The 22,101-nt window shown below is 44.1% G+C and overlaps 1 protein-coding gene across 5 annotated transcripts in view; it reads left to right on the top strand.

Annotated features, from left to right (window-relative positions):
* ntrk3b (neurotrophic tyrosine kinase, receptor, type 3b) overlaps positions 1–21,837 on the top strand; it is a 158,792-nt gene extending 136,955 nt beyond the window's left edge. For 3 of the 5 annotated variants that reach the window (XM_068576768.1, XM_068576761.1, XM_068576752.1), the window contains 4 exons: positions 1,981–2,224; positions 3,030–3,098; positions 15,668–15,826; positions 18,824–21,837. In XM_068576768.1, coding sequence (XP_068432869.1) covers positions 1,981–2,224; positions 3,030–3,098; positions 15,668–15,826; positions 18,824–19,009 — 658 coding nt within the window. In that variant the 3' untranslated portion in view covers positions 19,010–21,837. The remainder of the gene's footprint in view (positions 1–1,980; positions 2,225–3,029; positions 3,099–15,667; positions 15,827–18,823) is intronic. The other 2 variants (XM_068576787.1, XM_068576777.1) reach the window with 1 other exon arrangement.
* The last annotated feature ends 264 nt before the right edge of the window (positions 21,838–22,101 follow it).

The following is a 22,101-nucleotide window of genomic DNA, read 5'->3' as shown; positions in this document are numbered from 1 at the left end:
CAATGTCGCGAATGATGAAATTCTTTCATGCAAGGTGCAAGACGTGGCTGATTTCTGGTCTATTGGCCCTATTGGTCACATTTAACAAATGAGATGTGTGGGGAATCAGCAGGAATGAATCGAGCATCTGATGTGCGGCTCCGGCTCGACCTCTTCAGATAAAGGGAGAGCGACCTGCCGTCATTCGGCCGCCATTAGATTGATCTCAAGTGAAATAGAGGTAGAGAGACAACGAGTACTGCTAATCCCTCTACAGTGGTGCTGAGTTATTACACACACACACACTGAAGCCAAGAACGGTGAATTGTACCCAAATTGAGAGATGGGAAAGGGATGGCAGCCTGGGAGGGAGTGGCGGAGCGTTCCCGCAAGGCACAAAGTCTTTAGTCACGGCGACAAGAAGGTGAGGACAACAGCAGGGACTTCTCACAGGAAATGAGTTCCTCATCGTCGCCCACAAATGCCAAGCAGGGGAAGAGCTCTCCTCCCAGACTGAACTTGTTCTGGTAAATGTACGACTCAGAGCACCTCGAAGACATTCATGAAGCCTCGGGGCAAGTCCCTGACATGCTGGACTTCAGGAAATGGAAATGTGGCCCAAACTGCTCCACCAAATGACTCCGATAACAGCCGTGGAATTAATACAAAACACTTTGTCTTTGCAATTCAAGCTGCTTGAGCGCTTGCAGGTTATAGTCAATTTGTTAATGATTTAACAGCCCTGTCTTTGTGATGCTAATTTCCTGAGTAGGTAAAACAAATTGAAAAGACCCCCAATACTGCCGGTATAAGGCTTTATTAGCACTCTCAGAAGCTTTGGGTTACTTATTAAAAGGGCAGTGAGGTCACAGTCATGCTGAGAGGGCTTTAAATGTCCCCTCATCCAGTTGTTAAGGGAGATTATGTAACGTTCAAAGAAACGGCACAAGTTTCCTCTCACAAGTTAAACGGTTAACTCCTCAGCAATGAATCTAATATATATATATATATATATATATATATATATATATATATATATTTATATATATATATATATATATATATATATATATATATATATATATATATATATATATGTACCAGTGATTGAAGTTCAACAAAGATCCTTTAAGTTCAACCAAACTGATAAAACACCATCATTAAAATGTTCCCAAAGTCCAGCTATTATAAAGGATATTGAATAAATATCAACCTTTATACATATTGATGCATTTGCTGTTATCTCTTTGAATCCCATATGACTAACGCAGGCTTGTGGTCATTTTCGGCAGGTTGCGTGGTTGCGAATTGCTCACAGTGCTGAATTGTGCGCTCAGATAAAAAAAAAATTGCTCAGTGCTGAAAAAAATTAGAGGGAACATTGCTCCTTTTCCCTGTGTCCCTAAATTAATTCTAATACCTGTGTTTATTGTATGTATTTGTTCAGCAAAGTCTTGGGAATCAAATGTATATCTGCAAAAAAAAAATCACTTTTAAAAGATATTTTGATTGTAACTATGAACATCCAGCATGATATGAGCCAGATTCCCCAAAAATGCCTTCTCGAGCGATCAATAAGACAACTTTTTGGAAAGATTAGGACCTAAAGAATCGAAAACTGCAGCAAAAATCACAGTAAAACAAAGCATTGGCATGTTAGGAAGTCAAAAAAACTGTGTCGTTTGGTTTGAAAATAAAAAGATTACGTATTTTATGACAAAAGATTGTCTGAATGGGGCATGCTGGGACTTAAAATGGCCGCGGGAAGATTTTCACGCACTGTCCAAAAGGTTAAATGGTCCCTCATCCAGTTGTTCAAGTGAGATTATGTAACGTTCAAAGTAAGAAATGGCACAACAACGGTTAACTCCTCAGCAATAATTCTAATTAAAAAAAAAAAAACATCTTACTTCAATCCAGTCTGATAGAGACTTACTTAACCTCCATCATTGATATTAGATCCTCAAATCAGTAAGATTCATTTATTTTTTTGCCACGCAGAGCCCACGGCCCAGACGCCATGATCCTGGTGGACGGACAGCCGCTGCAGTCCAACGGAGAGCTGGGCCTTTCCCAGATGCTGCACATCGCCACGCAGATCGCCTCGGGCATGGTCTACCTGGGCTCCCAGCACTTTGTCCACAGAGATTTGGCAACCCGTAATTGCCTCGTGGGCAATGGCCTGCTGGTCAAGATCGGAGACTTCGGCATGTCCAGGGACATCTACAGCAGTGACTACTACAGGGTAAGACCTCGCCACGATTTCTTTTTTTATTTGTTTTGTGCTTGTCATTTGCCATCAAAGCAAAGGGGGCTAGAGAGGTTTCAGAGTTCAGACGGCCAATGGGGTTCAGATGGGTGAAATGTACATCTTTGCCTCACAAATGTGTTTTTCCTAGTCGTCTTGCTTTAACATTCTGGTCATAAAAGAAAGAAATGTCCATAACAAGTCCACTTTTCTGTCTCTTCCTGTACATCTTCACAAAGACGCATATAGCAGGAGCATTGGTAGACTCCACCTGACACATAAATGAGACATTTTAGCTCACAATACTTTGTAATTGGGTCCAAAAATACCCAAAATAAATTGAGTGGGACTGCTAAATGAAACACGGTATTTCTAACGGGCGAAGACTGCCGCTCTCTTGGGATTTCCTTTTTTTGTTTTGTTTTGCATAAGTTTTTTTCCTCCCGTTTTTTTTTTTTGCGTTCTTTTCAACGGAGAGTGCGCCGCTCTCCCTCCCCAGTGCAGCCCAAGTCTCACGCAGAGGTTTAGCAGCGTGGCGCAGGAGACGGACCCGCCGAGCCTCCAGCCCGATGCTCAGAGGCTCGTTTGTGTAGCTCACGATTAATGTCCTCTCCCCGTGTTTAACGAGATTAGCAACTCTGAACGTCGCAAACCAGGCGGCAAATGTAGCGGGCTGAGGAGTTTAGCATTCCTCTGAATAAATAAGTGGTTATTATGGCGGGATGGCTGCTGCATATCTGGATCCCTTCACTAGCCTGCCTCTGTGAAATGACTTTAGGTGCGTCTGATTTTGTTTTCCCAGCGTGGCAGCTGGGCCGGTTCGGACCTTGCTGGGGGCAACGCCAGCAGTTATGAACCACTTGCCTGCTGGGTGAGCAGCTCTGCACACATTAAATTATTCTGTGAGGACATTTGTGCGAGATGTCTTCAGTGTTTGGTACATTGCTCCACCATGCGCACCATCTGTGCCGTGTGTGTATTATCAAAATCCCAAAGTTTTGAGTTGTTAAAGATGCCAATATTGTGTTTGTCTGTGTGTGTGCTTGTGTGTGTGTGTGTGTGTAACTGTTGTGGCTCTGAGAGTAGAAATCAGAAAATGAGTACTTTATCTTAGTAAAAGTGTCGTAAATAATTCTGTGATCTCAACAAAGCAGCGGGCCGCTGAGACCAAACAACATGAAACTTAACTTTCACGGCTAAATTTAAAACTGTGAAACTTTAACTTACAGAATACCAAAGGCTGCCCTCGCGCCCCTGTGACATATCGCTGAACGGCATATCCGTGATCCAGCCACACAAATCCAAAACAGTGCATTGCCGAGCACGTTCGCACATACATATTCAGAGTTTCGCGGTGGGTTTGGCATCAAGGGTGTACAAATACGCTACTCGTCGTCTTGAATACTCCGTGTTGAGGAGCATAATTGGATGTTTAGTCTCTGTCGGCTTCATGTTGGCCAGTTTGATGGAAACCGCGGCAGATATGGTGCTGTGTGTTTTGCACGCAGGCTGTCGCAGCATCCTGCCTCTCTGCCAAAGTATTGGGAGGACGTACGCGTGTGTTTGTGTGTGTCTGTCATTCCCAATTTGTGTGTATCTTCTACATGGCTATCATCATTTGCGCCCACGTGGCCTTTACTCGTGAGGTGAATTGATTTGAGATCGATTATAGAAGGGCCGAGTCGCGTTTAGCTCGGTAAACATCGGAGGCGAGGTGCGAGTCTGATCCCTGCTCGTCGCGGTTATCGTTTACGTTTGCAGAGACGAAATGTCGTCTTCTTTTCGGGGTGATGTTGTGTTCATGTCTCCCCGCTCCTCTGCATTACCAAAAGCAGCTTCCCAAAGAGCCCCGACCTTCAATTCACCAAAAAAGCTGATAAACAAAACCCTCCACAAGACATTTAGATTACATTTAGCTTCAGAGATCCTTGAGGTATTTTGGCATTTCTCTCCCTCTTTACATGAGCTTATAATTACATCTAATAGAGTAGTTTCCAGTACATTACTTTTGTTATAGCAATATAAAAAAGAAGGAAATTGGATTGGAAAAAGACCAGCAAACAAATGTATTTCATTTGATGTATGTATCTTTGCCAGGCCCACCCAAGGGTGTCTGTCAGCATTGTACTTGAGTCGGTTCCCTCTACCAGGATGACTGCAGGTGTACTGAGCGGCTCCCACTGTGTCTGTGGACCAGTGGGAGCTCAGGTCGGCCCCTCTGGACAAACAAAGGGCACGACTGTGTGTGTGTGTTTCCACGTTTTAGCCCAAACAATAGCTCATTTAATTGCCTAAGACCAGGTCACGGCTGATTTAGCAGGCAGATACCTACTGCTCCGTTTAAAGATTAAATGGTTCAGGGGATTGTTGTTGACTGAGCAATTATACGCCTAATATAGTATGAAGGTGGGTGCGAGTTCAAGAGACAGAAAAAGAGTAGCTGCAGGATTTCGACGGATATTCAAATTAGCAGGGAAACGAGGAACTGTGCGAGCCTGGTTTTCTCATCTGTTCCTGTACGTCTATATTAACTCTTTGATAAAGCGTCTGTTAGCAAAGACACAGTGTATTAAGACGTGGGTGTCAGGTAGGTGTGGGGTAAAAGTGCGCAGTGTAATCCACAGTCGTATTCATGAGTGGGAAGCCAGTGAGGGATCATTCAATTCAGTTTGTTTTGTTTCGCTCCGAATCACAAATCCGAATGTGTCTCGGAGAGCTTTACAATCTGTGCACATCTGTGCACATCTGTACGCATCATGTCCTTGACACTACTCTGGAGACGCATGCTGGTTGCTCGGGGCGTCCGTGGAGAGGAGATGTGGACCTCCGAGCCCATTACGCTCAGCAGCTGGTGTCTCCGTGTGTATTTACAATCCGCCCTCGCGGTAACAATGCAGTTAGCGGTAGAAAAGGACCGCAGTGTGATACCAACACCAAAAAAAAGGGGGGAATGTGCAGCAAAAGAAAAATGTGGGTTTTTTTTTCTCTCCAGTCAAACGTGGGTTCCCTCCGTCAAACTCAGTGGTGAATTTATTGAGGAAAGTTTATACGGTTGAATAATTTATTGGATAATATACTGATTCAGCACACACACACACACACACACACACACACACACACACACACACACACACACTGCAGTGAGAAATACTTCTTGCAAATATTTATGTTGGATTTGGCAGTAACCACAAAAAGGGTTTGCATTAAAGGGTTTGTCAGTTTTTATTTAGGGTGGTGTGTGTGTGTGTGTGTGTGTGTGGCATGCCTTTTGTGAAGCTGCTGTTTGGTGCGTGTTGTGATAGCATCACTGCCCGCCTACACACAGGAATATTGACAGAGCCCAGAGATAAGGAGCTACTAACACTATTGGACACTTTCCCTGTGTTGAGTGATTATAAATAGCAGCACCCTGCCAACAACACAATCCTCCCATCGCTGACGAGTTGCATTGCCGCTTGTTGCCCTCTGGGACTCCCAGGACTCTTTGCAGCGGGGGGGAACAACCTCAAGAATGAGATGAATATTGTCCTAAATCCCATCCATCTGTCATATCCCCCCCACCCCCCGCCTCCTGCTCCGCCTGCCCCTGAATGCACCGCTGTGTTGTTTCAAAAGAGACGACCGCAGAACCGGCGCCGCCATCGGGCGGCGCCTTCCATGTGGGTGGTTTGTACCACTGACTCACACTATATATATATATCAGGGATTGTTTTCCCGAGTTCAGCGTGCGAGGCTCTGCATTATGCATTTTGTTGGAGGTAAATGGCAGTGAATGCTCTAAAAGGTCCCGATGCATTAAAGTAGGAAGAGTGAAATGCTGTTTTTTTTTGTTTAACCGGAAATGTTTCAGGAACAGCGTCTCTGGGAGGCATGGAGGGGAGCTCACGTCGGGTCTGTAGATATGCAGATCTTCTCTAATGTCATTATTTGATAAATTATTTGCACTCAAGGTAGTGACAGTGTTCTTCTTTACTATAAATTAGAGTTACTAGTGTGCACTGAAATAAATGTGATGGCCCTTGACAGCTAATTTTCGTCTGTCATTGTTTTCTGCTCATATAGCCGGTATAGTATCGTTTGTGCAATATTCATTGGTTATGTTGAATCCAGAGCCCAAGAAAGCTGCTCCCTGATTTAATACACTAATTGCATTTTTAGTCATTTGTGTTAAATTCACTTCCTTGCGGCATGAAAACAGAAGTTCAACAAAAGTTGATCAGTTTGGCTTTCTGGCAGCTGCTTGTAAACTGCCATGTTAGACCCTGGTTCCTCCAGATAAGCAGAGGAATGGCTTCAAAACAACTCATTACAGACAAAATATTAACAGTGACATATAGTTTCCTGTCAGAGGATAAGATGCAGTGTCTGCTTCTTTGCTATTCAAAGTTATCCCAGACTTCTCTCCAGAGGCTTGCTTGCAGCCTGAGAGTTTTCATTTAGCAATGGCAGGGTTTTGTTCTTCAATTCACTGAGTGTACCGTCGTCTGAATGTAAAGGAGGCCGGTGCTGAGGAACAGAAAGCGTGTGTCTCGCCAAGTTCGGTAAAGGAAGACAACAACAATTACAGTCATAACACTGGGCTAGGATACAAAAATAGTTTTGAAGCCACAATCTGCATTTTAGAGCCAGACTAATCAAACACTGCAAAAATGTTACAATCTAATGACTCAGTTTCAAGGACTTAGTGTTCTTTTTGACTCTGCCAGGAAGCCTCTGCTTACCTGCACTGCTTCGCTTTGAAGAAAAATGGTCCCCAGGTTTCTTCTGTTCCAAGGATCAAACAGACACTCCTCTGCTGCATTATTTATCAAGCACAAGCTCCTCAAAACTGTATGCGGCTTGGTGCTAATGAGTACACAGGCCATATTTATTACTGCTGCATGAAGTGGTGGGAAAAAAAAAACTCTGCCTCTCCCCACGGGCCTTGTTTTCTCTTCTTCGCCTCGCACTCCTGTCTTACAGGGAGGAAATCTTCAGAAATGAGGGCGGTGCTACGGTTGACCTCAGAGGAAGTCTGGCACAAGAAATATTGCATTTCTCGTATTGTCTGCATTCGTTAGAGCGAGTTCAACATTGTGGGAAATGTGCTTTGAAGCTTTCCTGACAAGGCTTTCGATGAGCAGACCGATGCCCCTCTCATGTCTGAAGAATAAATACGAAGCTCCTGCCAGCGGCTAGTTTACTTAGCTTAGCGTCCATGCTGGAACCAGGGGCAAACAGCTGGCCCTGCTCTGTTCAAAGGAAGCGAAATCTGCTTCCCGGCACGTCTAAAGCGCCCAAAAACATGCTACATGTCGTTCATTCAAACCATACAATAACCAGAGTGTGACATTCTTCAGCACACTGACGTTAGCATTTAGCTGACACGTTGCTGCCTCTTGTAGCTCTTGTAGCTGCTAGCATAGCTGTGGACTCTTAATGCTCTATTTCAACCATCAAAACGCAGCCTCTGAAGTGGATTTAAGGCTTGTCCGACTCTACTCTTTCTAGATTAACGGTGCATAATCTGGGCGCAAAGTAAGGCTCCCGTTCCTCTGTAAAGCCGGGGGCTTTTCGAACTGGGCCGTTGCTTTTTTTAAAGGGCAGATTGGGCAGATTGGAGAAGCGAACGGTTTTCTTCTGAGGGAACGAGTCTACTCCTGCGCAAATGTGAGAACGCGATACGTACACAACACGGGCGCCGGGCGCGAAACACGCAAAGTGCTTTGGTCGCGCTGTGTGCTGCCTTGCGCCGGATGGAAGATTTGTCTTGTTATTCTTTAAACAGCAAAGTCAATCCATGCAGACGGCCCTCCCATGCACGAGGTTACTATTTTACAGGGATGCACTGCTGGTAATTTCCTATTTAGACGGCAGGTACAAAGTCAGCAACGACACTAAGGAGCTATCTATCTCCACATTGTACTGCACATGTCTGTCTGCAAGGCTAAATACTATGAATGTGAATGTGAAATTGCATGGTCGCAATTGCTTTGTGTGTGTGTGTGTGTGTGTGTGTGTGTGTGTGTGTGTGTGTCTGTGTGTGTGTGTGTGTTTTGAAAACCTTCAGAAACTTTCACCACCCACTGGCACACTGCGGCCAGTAGATACCACTTTATCTGCACTTGGCAGCAGCGCAGCAGGTAGAAACCTAATAGACATCATAGCCTTTAAAAGTGAACTTGTGTTCGCCGCTGTTTGAGCTGGGAGAGCAGAGATAGCAGTGGGGTTAGAGCAGGGAGAGAGAGAGAGTGTGTCTAGATGGTTATCGGGGCCCTTTAAAATGTCTGGGGCCTCCCAGGGCTCCCTGCAGGCCGCGGAGCGCCCAGCCAAGAGCCCAACTGGGCCAGTAATCTATCCCCTTGCCATGCTGCTGTGCTCTCCACGCCGTTAATCCAATCACTCCCCTGCCACGGTGGGACAGGCAGAGCACTAATCCAGTTTACACAGCAAAAAAAAAAAGCCCCAGACTCATTCCTCACTCCCCGCAGAGCATTGCCAGCTTCGCGATGTGACATTGAGTGAGAAAGATGAGGATAATTACCGGGGCAATTATTTTATTTTTATTATGTGTTCAGCCTTTTTTTCTTCTTCTTCTTTCCTCTTCCCCCATGTTCCAAGCTAATTACCATGGCCCTGTGACAAAAACCCAAGGTGATAGCATGCAATCATTTGGGAAGCAGAGAGTTGTAATGCCCCTCGCTGCGGCAACAGCGGTTGAATCATTAGTATGCATCTGATGAGGTTTAGCCTTGCGTGCAATGGCCTGGGTGGACCTCAGATAAGTCATTTAGACTAACAGGAACTTAATTAATTTTGTTTAATCTTTATAAAGCTCCACGGGGGGACAGATTGGTGTGCAGCCCCTCACCAGCTCCTGCACCTTACGTTCAGCCCACCCGGCCGGCCTCGACCCAGAGGTTTTACACAACGGGGGCAACTGGTCTCAGCATCGATATTGGCTTAATGTTGTGTACAATACTAAAGCAATTCAGGTCTAATGAGAGCAGGTGGAGAATCAGTCAATGTTCATTTGGCTATTAGCTCGCAGTGGGAACCCGGTATTTAAGATTAAGGGTGAACAAACCCACCTCGCTGCCACAAAATGAATTCTGGGACTGTCAATAAATACTGTTTGTTTAAGACGTAGAGAAAAGGAACTTTACTCGAAGCACCTCTCACATTTATAATTTTCTTAATTACCATTGCATCAATCCAACCCTATTGATGAAAAGAGACCAACAGCTTCGATTGCCTTGCAGGGTGGCGGCGGCGGTGGTGGTGGTGGTGTATCATAGTTAGTCTTGGGCTCCTTGCTCAGCAAGAGAGTGAGCTGAAAGGCAGGAGTTCCAAAAATGTAGGAGGTAAAAGACATTTCTGTCTTCAAAATGTCTGCTTTCACCTCAGGTGCCCTTGGGCAAGTAACAGAGAAGCAGACTTCTGACTGGAGGATCCAGGTAAAACGACACTAAAGTGTTCTCTCCCCACATTACTACCCTGAGATAGACTGAGATTCAGCTGAGCGGGGCGCTCAAACCTCGCTGGGATTAGCAGAGGGTTGTACTGGGTGTCTCTGAGGCATACGTGTGTGTAAATGTGTTAATGTAAAGCAGGATGGGGCTGAAAAATAAGTTTGTGCTCGGCAAACCCTCTCTGGACATTAAGATAAATGTGAGGAAATAAAACATATTGTGCTGAGGAGTAAAGCGATTCAACAGAACTGCATTTTGCTGTGATAACAAATAGGATTTCAAAACCTAAAGTCTACTTATTTTTATATATGTACCAGCTAAATTTTTGAGGTCACATTGTTAGTTCCACTTTAGTCTAATTCTTGTCACTCACGTCTTGTTCGAAGAGAGGAAACGGTGAAATACCGACTGCAGCGTTAACTGACTTGTTTAGATAGGAAGCGTTCCAGTGGGGCAGGAATTGAAGTGTAATAGTGGCTGAAACACTTTTAAGGCCAAAAGTTGGACATTCTGGAGGTTAATGGAGTGGGCTTTTGATTTCCTGTCAGCATCGAGGTGTTGTTGCAGAAAGCGGTCTCTAATGGTCTTGTTGACCTCCGGGCCATGTGTAGAAATGTCGATTTGTGGTTAATGTACGGAAGGCAGGACGCTCGGTGATATGACTGTGCGGTAAACACTCCGCACTACACACAGTTATCGACTTCCTCGTGACACACAAATCAAAGTCACACTCTCGAGCTCCAGAACCAAAGTGCAGATCCAGAATCGAGAGGATCCAAAGAACCTTGAAGGTGACCGAGACTAGCTCGGTCTTGACTTGGTCTTGATACACTCTGGTCTTGACTTATCTGGATACACTCTGGTCTAGTCTTGGTCTTGATACACTTTGGTCTTGACTTGGTCTCGATACACTCAGGTCTTGACCTTGACTTGGTCTCGATACACTCTGGTCTTGACTTAGTCTCGATACACTCTGGTCTTGGTCTTGATACACTTTGGTCTTGACTTGGTCTCGATACACTCTGGTCTTGGTCTTGATACACTCTGGTCTTGACTTAGTCTCGATACACTCTAGTCTTGGTCTTGACTTGGTCTCGATACACTCTGGTCTTGACCTTGACTTGGTCTCGATACACTCTGGTCTTGGTCTTGACTTGGTCTTGATACACTCTGGTCTTGACCTTGACTTGGTCTCGATACACTCAGGTCTTGACCTTGACTTGGTCTCGATACACTCAGGTCTTGGTCTCGATACACTCTGGTCTTGGTCTTGACTTGGTCTTGATACACTCAGGTCTTGGTCTTGATACACTCTGGTCTTGGTCTTGACTTGGTCTTGATACACTCAGGTCTTGGTCTTGATACACTCTGGTCTTAGTCTTGACTTGGTCTTGATACACTCTGGTCTTGACCTTGACTTGGTCTCGATACACTCTGGTCTTGACCTTGACTTGGTCTTGATACACTCTGGTCTTGGTCTCGATACACTCTGGTCTTGGTCTCGATACACTCTGGTCTTGACCTTGACTTGGTCTCGATACACTCAGGTCTTGACCTTGACTTGGTCTCGATACACTCAGGTCTTGGTCTCGATACACTCTGGTCTTGGTCTTGACTTGGTCTTGATACACTCAGGTCTTGGTCTTGACTTGGTCTTGATACACTCAGGTCTTGGTCTTGACTTGGTCTTGATACACTCTGGTCTTGACCTTGACTTGGTCTTGATACACTCAGGTCTTGGTCTTGACTTGGTCTTGATACACTCAGGTCTTGGTCTTGACTTGGTCTTGATACACTCAGGTCTTGGTCTTGATACACTCTGGTCTTAGTCTTGACTTGGTCTTGATACACTCTGGTCTTGACCTTGACTTGGTCTCGATACACTCTGGTCTTGACCTTGACTTGGATCTTGATACACTCTGGTCTTGGTCTCGATACACTCTGGTCTTGGTCTCGATACACTCTGGTCTTGCTCTTGATACACTCTGGTCTTGACCTTGACTTGGTCTTGATACACTCTGGTCTTGGTCTCGATACACTCTGGTCTTGGTCTCGATACACTCTGGTCTTGACATTGACTTGGTCTCGATACACTCTGGTCTTGACATTGACTTGGTCTCGATACACTCTGGTCTTGACCTTGACTTGGTCTCGATACACTCAGGTCTTGGTCTCGATACACTCTGGTCTTGACCTTGACTTGGTCTCGATACACTCTGGTCTTGACCTTGACTTGGTCTTGATACACTCTGGTCTTGGTCTCGATACACTCTGGTCTTGGTCTTGATACACTCTGGTCTTGACATTGACTTGGTCTCGATAAACTCTGGTCTTGACCTTGACTTGGTCTCGATACACTCTGGTCTTGGTCTCGATACACTCTGGTCTTGGTCTTGATACACTCTGGTCTTGGTCTCGATACACTCTGGTCTTGACCTTGACTTGGTCTGGGTTTAGGTGGTCTTGACTAGAGCACTGCGGGCAGCAGTCGGTGTGGCTTGGCGATGAATGTGACGGTTCTTTTTTAAAAGGAAGAGTGAGTTACCAGCAGCTGAGTATAAGATGTACTGCAACAGAATATGAGCGACACACTTGATCAAAACGCTGATTAATGATGTCAAATTGGGACGATTTGACGTTACTTTCTCCAAAAAGTATTGCTCGGTATATGACCAAATTTTGACGGCTATATTAACGTAATATGTCTCTCATTCTAAACTACATGATTTGGTCATGTATACAGGTCAAATATAGTAAATGTTGAAAATATTTGCAGTTCAATTTAATGTACCATGTGTCCTTTTGGAACAGGTACATTTAGAAGTTACTGGCTGTTTGCTTTTATCAACCGATATACACATGAAAACAAACATTCCTCATGTTTTGAATTGTGCAACCGGATTTCATGAGTCACTACTTTGAAACCAGCGAACCGTTTCCCAGAACATAAAAAGGACAAACGCATAGGCTTCGTAATGGCTGTCATAAGAATACGTGCGCGACCCATCCGAGGACTTCAGAGAAGGTTATGGGCCCGGATGAAGGACAAGAAAAAGGCAAACAAACAAGCCTCGTACTCAGCAACTAAATTTGATGAAGTGTACGAACTAGAGGACGTTCTCTCTAAATGCCCAGGAAGGAGCAGCCTTTTTGGCAGAATGACAAATCTCATGTTTCTTTAAAAAAAAAAAAAAAATCCAGACGATTCATCTGCCGCGTCGAGCTGACACGCAGAGATTGTGTTTGACTTTCAAAGGAAATATGCGATGAGCGAGCTACGGAACTCGGAGGTAATTAGTACGACTTGGGTTGAGTTTTTTTTTTCCTTCCAAATGCCGCACAATGCTCCCAGCTGAAGGCCCACAGATGTTGGAGCTGGTAAAAAAAAGAGTTGGGAGAAGAGTATATTATGATTAAATGAATGGGATTGTGTTGCACACCAGAGCGGAGGAGCCATGCGAGGGTGAACACAGCTACAGTGAGATGTTGTCCTAATGATGATTTCAGAGCTGACGGCGGGTGCTTTTGATTTCCTTTGTTGTCCTTAAGCACAGGAAGAAGAAAAAAAAGGAGCTGTGAAGGATAGATGGCTGCATGAATGGCTGAATCAGCGAACGCATGGAAGGATGGAGGAATGGGTGTGATAGTGGATGGATGGGTGGATGTAATGGTGGATGGATGATGAATGGGTGTCTGATATGCTGCAGGAGCGTTTCCACTAACTTAGAGATAATAAAAAACCTCAAAGGGGCTTAAAAATCCATCTTATTGTTATCTTGATAAAACAAAATGTCAAGATCACAACAGCAAAAGTCTAAAAAAAAACTGAACCAGATCAGGAAAACTAGAGGAAGGAAGTCATAGGGCAACACATTTCATGCAATAAATATTGTGCGTTTTGGTAACACATTGTCACTTCAAAATGAAATGTAATAGTTTGATTGAGGATTGGTACTGTAGGTTTTACAGTATATAGCAAAAATATACTTTTTTTGTTTTTCCTTATTCCCGTTTCATGAAATGTGATCGACGTCTAATTTCTTGCGGTGAAATTGACTTGATTTTGAACTTCACCTTGACAAGAGAACTGTATAACAAATGCTAAAAGTCTTTTCCCACGGGCTTCCCACTGCATCTCGAGCTCTTTCTCAGTCGATGAGGTCTGCTCAGTTGCTCTGTGCTCAATGAGGCGATCACACAGTTACACAGTCCAAAGCTCTTGGGGGGGGGGAATAATTAGCAAGTGTAACTTGAAGGTCTGATACGCTGCAGGGGCACTTCTAACGTGGAGATAAAAACCTGAAAAGGGCTTAAAAAATCCATCTGAATGTTATCTAGAACAAAATGTGGAGATAACAATAGCAAAAAGCCCCAAAACTGAACCAGATAAAGACAAGTAAATCACAGGAAAAGGAGGAAGCAATAGGATAACAAATTCCAAGCAATAAATATTGTAAATGTTGCATTTTATTTCAACAACACATAAACATGATATATGTATACACAGTAGGATTGGCACCGTGTGTAGATCCGACAGTATATTGCTCTATTCTCCCTATTTCCATCACATTTCACGGGTATGGAACGTAAAATAAACAAAATAAAAACACAAAATAATCACTCAAAGTTTCACTTACGGGTTTTTTTTTTCCCCATCGGCTTTAAACTGCATCTCGTGTAGATGAAGGTTGCTCACTTACATTTCATTTAGCTGACGCTTTTATCCAGAGCGACTTACAATTAGTGCGTTCAAGCGTGAGAACAAACTCAGAACAACAAGCATCAAGAAAGTACAATTTCAAAGTGCTATCAGTAAGTGGCATTTAAGTGCTACTAAAGCGCTGCTGCGATGCTACTTTCCTTATTCAAGGTGTAGTCGCAAAAAAGATGTGTTTGCTCCGTCGCACCGATTAAAAAATCTAAATAAAGTTGCGTTACGGTTTCTAAAATCAATTTATTTTGAATCTTTGTCGGTCAACTTTCCAGACATTCTGCTGTCGACGTTAAAAACACTTCTCTGTAGATGGACAGCGGCTCCCAGCGAGCGTCACATCAAATCCCGCCAACATGTTAATAACACTCTGCGGCAGTGGTGCACTTTGACTCCTGAGCTCCGCCATCATCCCTGTAATGAATCCTGTCAGCATCCTGAGCTGAAGCCTGCAATACTTTTGCCTCTCGCTGCCACATCGCTCTTGTCCAGCTCATTAAAGCACAGTCACCGACACGAATGGGAAATAGATTTTAAAACAATGCCTAATAATGGGAGCCGAGAGCGCGGATGATTAATGGACGATTGTTTAATCGATTAATACCCAGCCGCGATGGGTTTTCGGTGGAGGGGGGGGGGGGGGTTTAAAGACGTTAAAGCGCTTACAGCTGCTATCTCCCCTGTCTCAGCTGGCACCTTGCTTCAAACAAACCTTCATATGAATGCGGGGGAGGCGGGAGGGAGGGGTTACACGTGCCCGTGTGGCGTTTAAACACTCACATTTTGCATTTGCAGCCACATGAAGTTCTTTACTACGAGGATGCATTCAGCGGGTTTTCTGGTTGAAAAGCGAGAGTTATTTGAAACACTGATTAGGACACATTCAGTGCCTCGCCCCGAGTCTGATCCTCTGCTTAGTGCCGGCACTTCTGCAGAGAAGGAATTGCACATTGCTGTTTTATTCACCAAGAACAAAAAGGGGCAGTGCAATAATATCACAAGCTAAGGAATTTCACAATGCAATACACACAGAGCAGGTGGCGGATAAGTCAGCGTTTTCCCGTATTGCATCAGCGTCTCCATCCAAGTGCACAGCAGACATTCACGAGATGTTAAAGCCCGTGGTATCAGCTACATGCAAGGACACTTAATCCCCTGGCGCCCGGGAGTTGTGTTGATGATTGAATTTTCTAATCTGTTTTTTTTTTTTTTTTTTTAGCGACATTTTGTGCGCAATAAAGATCTCCTTTCTTTTTCCCCTTCTCCTCCTCTCCTCAGGTCGGAGGACACACCATGCTACCCATTCGCTGGATGCCCCCGGAGAGCATCATGTACAGGAAGTTCTCCACGGAAAGCGACGTCTGGAGCTTCGGAGTCATCTTGTGGGAGATCTTCACCTACGGGAAGCAGCCTTGGTTTCAGCTGGGAAACAACGAGGTACAAAGAGCCCGGAGAAACATCTCGTATATAAACAACAATCGGCACCTGCGGGGCCGTCGTGCACACATTGAAAGTCACAGCTCCGGGTTGGCTCAGGGTAAAGGTTGCGGTTCAGATCACACAAATAAAACTCACTGCCAGTTGTTTATTTCTAAGTGGGACTCAAATCGCTGACCTTCCTTCTAATAGCAGATTTAATTGAACGCTGCCATTCTGGATCTTAATCCACTGCCTCGTGTTGTTTCTTTTCTCTCTCTCTGAGACCATAGCGAGCCCAACGAGGTGATAAATTGACGCCGCTTTGCCATCAGACAAGACGGCGCATTACATAACACCCATGATTGGTTTGGTTTTTCATTGGGCGGCTCTGCTTCGAATCAATAAAATTCAATTAGGATTACTCTTGTAAAGCGAGCATATTGTGAAAATTCAATTGACTTAAAAGAATAACCTGGCATGCGACGCACAATTGAAACGTCAATATGTTCTTCTTTTCTGAGTATCTGGAGCTGAAAGATTTTGAGATACTCTGAAACACTCAGCTGATTAAACTGAAACTTTCTGACAATGTAATGAGATGAGCGCTGTATTATGTGGTCGCCAAAGAAAATGAAGATCCACAAGCTATTTCTATCGTGCAATTTTGTCCTCAGGTAGTGTTAGAATGGAATATTGCACTTCAGTTATTCAGATTTGTCCAACACATTACACAATGATACATCACAGCAACAATTACACGTGGCTATCAGTGACAATGATGAATGATAATGGGGGACGGGACTCGGTTTCAAACGGGCCTCATTCTCCACTCGGCTCTCCGGGCTCCAGCGCTTTCCCTTTTGTTTTGTTATATATTGAAAGAAAAGAAAAGAAAGAAGAACTGCCGTGCTGCCGAACATTGTTAAAGCCCACAAAAAGTTTATGACAAATTCTCGAGGAGATCGCAAAGTTTCCAAAGATGTCAAAGACGTCGGGCTGAATTTGGGAGGAATGCGTATAAAATGACGCACAATGCATCTGTTTGAATGGCGCAGACAAAGAGAAGGGGGGAAAAAAAGGAAAACACGCGGGTTGTTTCACTCGGCGTAAACAACACGTCGCTTCAATGAGGAGCCGCATACTGCCAGGCAGCCAGAAGTGAGATGTTTTTAACAACTCTGAAGCTACTTCAGAAAGGGGAGACAATACGTGGAAGCACTTTGCTGATATCCATCTGCCACCCGAGGTCAAGGAGGGTCAACCTCCTTCCATTCAGCGGTGACCCTGCGGCCTCCTTATCTGTGCGTTGAGTTGCTTGGTGAGTCGTGCTCCTTTCATCACCAGCTCGAAGATCACTGGTCACACACTGCTCCTTCTTAGAGCCGCAGTGTGTGACACCCGGTCACACGCTGCAGACAGATAGGGGTCAGCATTAAAACTCCACGACTGTGTTCGTGCAATCTAAGATTTGCGTTATCAGTGATCAACCGTTTGATACGCACGCGATGCAAACCCCTTCTGAGGCACGACATGTCCCTCCTCCAAGTCTGTCTGGAGTCTCATCCTTTGGTGACGAGGCGTTTATGTAACAATAGAGGGAAAGCAGAGCTTCACCTTGGTAAACAGAAGCAACAGGTGGAACAATGAAACAGGGGTTTCCCAGTTGGTTATTGTAATATCCTGTATTGTTTGGGGGTTTTACTGTTTTTGGCACTCTTGAGTAAAAACCACAGTGAAATCATTTTTATTTATACTCAGATTAGGTTTTGTCGTACATGCTTGCCAGAAAATTAGACTTCAGATAGCAGTAGATTATCAAAGGCTTTGTTCTGACACCGTGTTGTGCTGCGACTGTAGCTTACGAGAGCATGAAATTGCACGACACCATGATACTAAAATTTATGGTAATTATTCTACGCCTCAGACGCTGAAAAGAACATAAAGAACGTAACGTTTGAGCTGCTTTCAGATTAAAGCGTAAAGAAAATGTACGTGGTGACAATTAATAGAATAACAAAAAAGGTTTTTTTTTTAAAAGAAACGCTTTTATTTTTGCGTGGTTTTTCATCTCAGTGCCGAGTCATTAGCCACAAATAGATTCCTATTCATGTCAGGGCGCTTTCAAAACCTGTAGTTCACTTCATTTGGTTCGGGCCGAGGGAATAAATCATACATTGTTCCGGTCCGATGACTGATGCGGAGGTCGGGGAGCGCAGAGACACGCGCATCAGAACTCTTGTACAGTAATGATTTGGGTCTTATTGCTGTGGCATCACTGTCACACATGTTTTAATGGACTTAAGGAGCTGACGAAAGTACAAAAAGTCAAATAGAAGCCTCTTTATCAGGGTAATACCTGCGCCGTCATGCGCATGAATAAAGTCTAAACATGGGCTTATTACAGATCAATTATACGACCGCTTCTTCAACACATTCCACGATCAGCAGATGCATTTATTAGCGAATGTACTTTTTGAAATCATGCTGAAATCACATATCTGCCGTCATAAAATCACAGGCGAACCGTACTAGAGTCGACCTGGAAGCGCTTTTGACGCCTTTTTCGAGCGGTCTTGTTCGGTTGTGGTTCTCATCAGAGGTTTGATTGACGGCGTTGACCAATGAGGTGAAGCGTGAAAGCACCCTCGAGCTTGTAGCTTGGAATTTACACAATAAATAAAGACAGCAATAAGTCATCTGACTAATTACAGCACACATCCAACAAAGAAAGGATCAATACCCCTTTTTAGTAAGATCCAAAACATCCTTCCTCACATATTTTTTAGTATTATTATTTTTTGTGCTGTGGAATAAAAATATCTTGTTTCCCTTTTTAATATTGGACAAATTTGAAAGGTGAAAGCGAGCTGTTTATTTCTTTCATCTCAGTTTCATTAGTCCAAACCTCAAAGGACAGTCTGCTCAGTGTCACTGGTTTCTCATTATGGCCGAAGCAAAGCAATCAGTCGGTGAAAATCGTACGTTTCACTCCACCGCCCTGTGTCTCCTCTGCAGGTTATTGAGTGCATAACCCAGGGCCGGGTTCTGGAGAGGCCACGGAATTGTCCTAAAGAGGTGTACGACATCATGCTGGGCTGCTGGCAGAGGGAACCGCAGCAGCGACTGAACATTAAGGACATGCAGAAGGTCCTGTTCGCCATGGGCAAAGCCACGCCGGTCTACCTGGACATCCTGGGCTAGCGGCGGGCCCGCAGGATGGAGGGCGGAGGGGGCGTTCCCTCGCCAGACAAACAAAACGCATTCAGACGGACGGACCCACGCGAATCCAGGAACAACCAAACCAACCTACTCCACTGTCGAAAAAAACACCTACAATGTTTGGGAAGGACTTAAGTGCCTGCAACACTTTTGGATATAGTGGATAAAACGTATTCAAAAAAACACGCACTTTTACATTTTGTTTACTTGCGTATAAGATGTACAGGTTTGAAGAAGACTTCTTTTTTTTTTTCTTTTTCTCAAAACTGCAAAAATACACAAAAAAATGGAGACAAAACGGGAAGTGGACCGGCAATAGGAATATGACCACAGTTTGATTAAATTATGGAGAGAAGACATCAGAGTTAAAAATCTATCCTGGGTTTGGTTTTATGAATATATATAGAAATATTACATATATTTTATATTTATTTCTTTTTGTCAGGATGTTGAAGGGGTCTGCCATTTGTGTTGCAAAGGGCTCGGCCCTGTCTGAAGACGTCACCGACAAACTATTGGCAGGGACTTGACAATGGTAGCCTTACTTGCGCTCTGATTGGCCGGCACTGAGCTTTTAATGGGAACTCTGCTTTCCGCGGATTAACACTGGATGGTTGAAATTAAAGGAGCGCGCTGTAGAGGACCTACCCAATCAGACGACCGACAAATCTATTTTAATTTAACAAAACAAAAAAAAAATAATGTACATATTGTAAAATTCTATGTGTCGAAAATTATGTTAACTTATTTTTTCGCGTGTTATTTTGGTTCCTTTCCTGACTGTGATCTGGGTGGCTACAGTATAAAGCTATGGTATTTGTTTTCATCCTAATCTCGAGGAGGTTCCTCTTGGGGATTACCCGCGTCATCGCTGGTAAATTCTTCTTTTGTGGCGACTGAAGAGGTGAGTACAGTTGTAAAAGTCTGCCGGCGCCGAATCACAGAGACTGTGGAGAATGTGGGGACGAGTCGGAGCCATCAACGCGACACTTTTTCCAAAGAGGCGATGAAAGCCTCATGTTCACTTTCCAGTTCATTTGCTTTTTTTTTCTCTTCTTCTTCCTAATGGCGTTGCCGCGTAACAGCTAACGCCACACCCCTCCAACACGTGCAAGCGCTTTGAGAAACCTGCGTGGACATTTTTCAGCGTGGAAGCTGCTTTTCCACTCTTGACGGAAGCATTTTTATCAGGGGGAAATGAGAATCATTTGTCAGCTGCAGGTGTGTGTGTGTGTGTGTGTGTGTGTGTGTGTGCGTCTCATGCGAAACCTCAGAAAATCTATGGCGCAAAGGAATAGGAAGACATTTTGAAGATGTGTGCTTATTCACCTTCCAGCTGAGCGTAAGTTGAGGAGACGGAAACCGCTCTGGCATCCGTTAGCTCAACGTGAAGCCACAGCCAGGAGCCGGTTAGCTTAGCATAGAGACTGGGAACAGGGAAATGGCCTCGCTGCATCCAAAGGTAACACAATCCACCTCCCAAGCACCTCTGCCGCTAACCTAACACTGTTAGTGTAAGCTAACGTTAGTGGGGCTAACGTAAGTGGAGCTAACCGGCTGTCGGACGTAGCTTCATATTTACTGCACAGACACAAGAGGGCTGTTGATCTTCTCACCTCACGCTCAATAAAGTAAATGAGAGCGTTTCCCCTCCCTCCCGAACGTTTAAGGCCAATCCCCCATGAGGATCCTGTCACTTCACGAGCCGAGAAAAAAGGAACGCGGCGGCCTCTTCCCTCGCATGCCATTGAGCACAACAAAATGAAAAAATAACAATTTCATTTCACCGTTCTGATTTGTTTTCCATCAACTGTACATGACTCACAGCTACTTCTTTTTTGTTTCCCCCCTCGCACTCGTGGCCTTTGCATGTTTAGCAATGACGAGGTTTCGCACCCCGTCTGATGCTTCGATTTGAAGAAGAAAAAAAAGAAAAACCTCTTCTGCCACAACCGGCGAGGAGCCACTGAAGCAGGTAGACGCGTGTGTTCATTTATGGATGGTCAAAAGTAATAATCACTGGAGTTGAGCTAACTGTGTGGCGTTTTTCATTCCATATTTTTTTTTTTTTGGACCATTACAGTATTTAATTAATGAACTGGAAATCATGAAGAGTTTTGTTCCAAAATGACCCCCTTCGCCCCCAAAAAAAGGCTTAACAGCAACAACAAAAAGAACGAAAACCAAACAAAATGACTTTTTATGACTCGTTCGTAATTAAGTGCTCAAAACGAGTTCATTGTCTCAGAGTGGATTGTGTTGATTTCTCAGACACCGAATGATAAACCTCAGGCAACGATTTCCTTTTAATGCGGTATCTGGATACAGAGCATTTTGGAGTGGAACTCTTCACATCACTTCCTTATTATCCCGACAGGAATTCCCACAGAATCACAGTGTTGTCTCTCTTCCCCCTCGGGACTATGTAAATCATTAATGAGCATTCAGTTATTTCAAGTATTTTATATGAAAGGCAGGATCAATTCCAACGAGTTACCCAAAGCTTTGAGTTTTTGTGTATTCTCTTGTGGTAAAGATAAACGCTTAAAGACATCATGACACAGACCGTGAGCATTTGCAGGGTATTGTAATCCTTTCATGGTGAGTTGAATATTGTTTAAAACGTTTTGTTTTTTGTTTTTGTTTTCTTGGATGAACTAACTGAACACTTTTTGAAGCAAAGTTGGCATATGTACACATGTTACAGAATATAAAAATGTGGTATAACAACTGCAGTATATAAAATACTGGTATTCCATGATAGATCTTTGTATTAATGTGACTCTCTTAAGAAAATGTCTTCAAACAATCAGACGATCTCCTTTTCCATTTTGTCCTGTCTTATAAAGATGTGTAAATTTGACAACAAAAAGAAAAGCTTGTCTTCATGTAAATCTCTCAGTTGGGTGAGCGTTGTGCAACCGGCTGCTCCTCCGTCCACTTCTGAAGCGATGAAGAGCGAGTCTTGAGGGGGACTGTGGTCCGGGACGGTCATCTATGTATGTCACACCGGGTTGCGTCACAACGTTTTTATCTGATTTGTTTCATATCAGTTTTTTTCAAGAAATGCGCTC

The sequence above is a fragment of the Clinocottus analis genome, unplaced genomic scaffold, assembly GCF_023055335.1.
Source record: "Clinocottus analis isolate CAN_PGR_092001 unplaced genomic scaffold, fCliAna1.0.p SCAF_1, whole genome shotgun sequence".
NCBI lineage: Eukaryota > Metazoa > Chordata > Actinopteri > Perciformes > Cottidae > Clinocottus > Clinocottus analis.
Note: the sequence above shows the minus strand (reverse complement) of the source record. Positions and strands in the feature narration are given on the sequence as shown.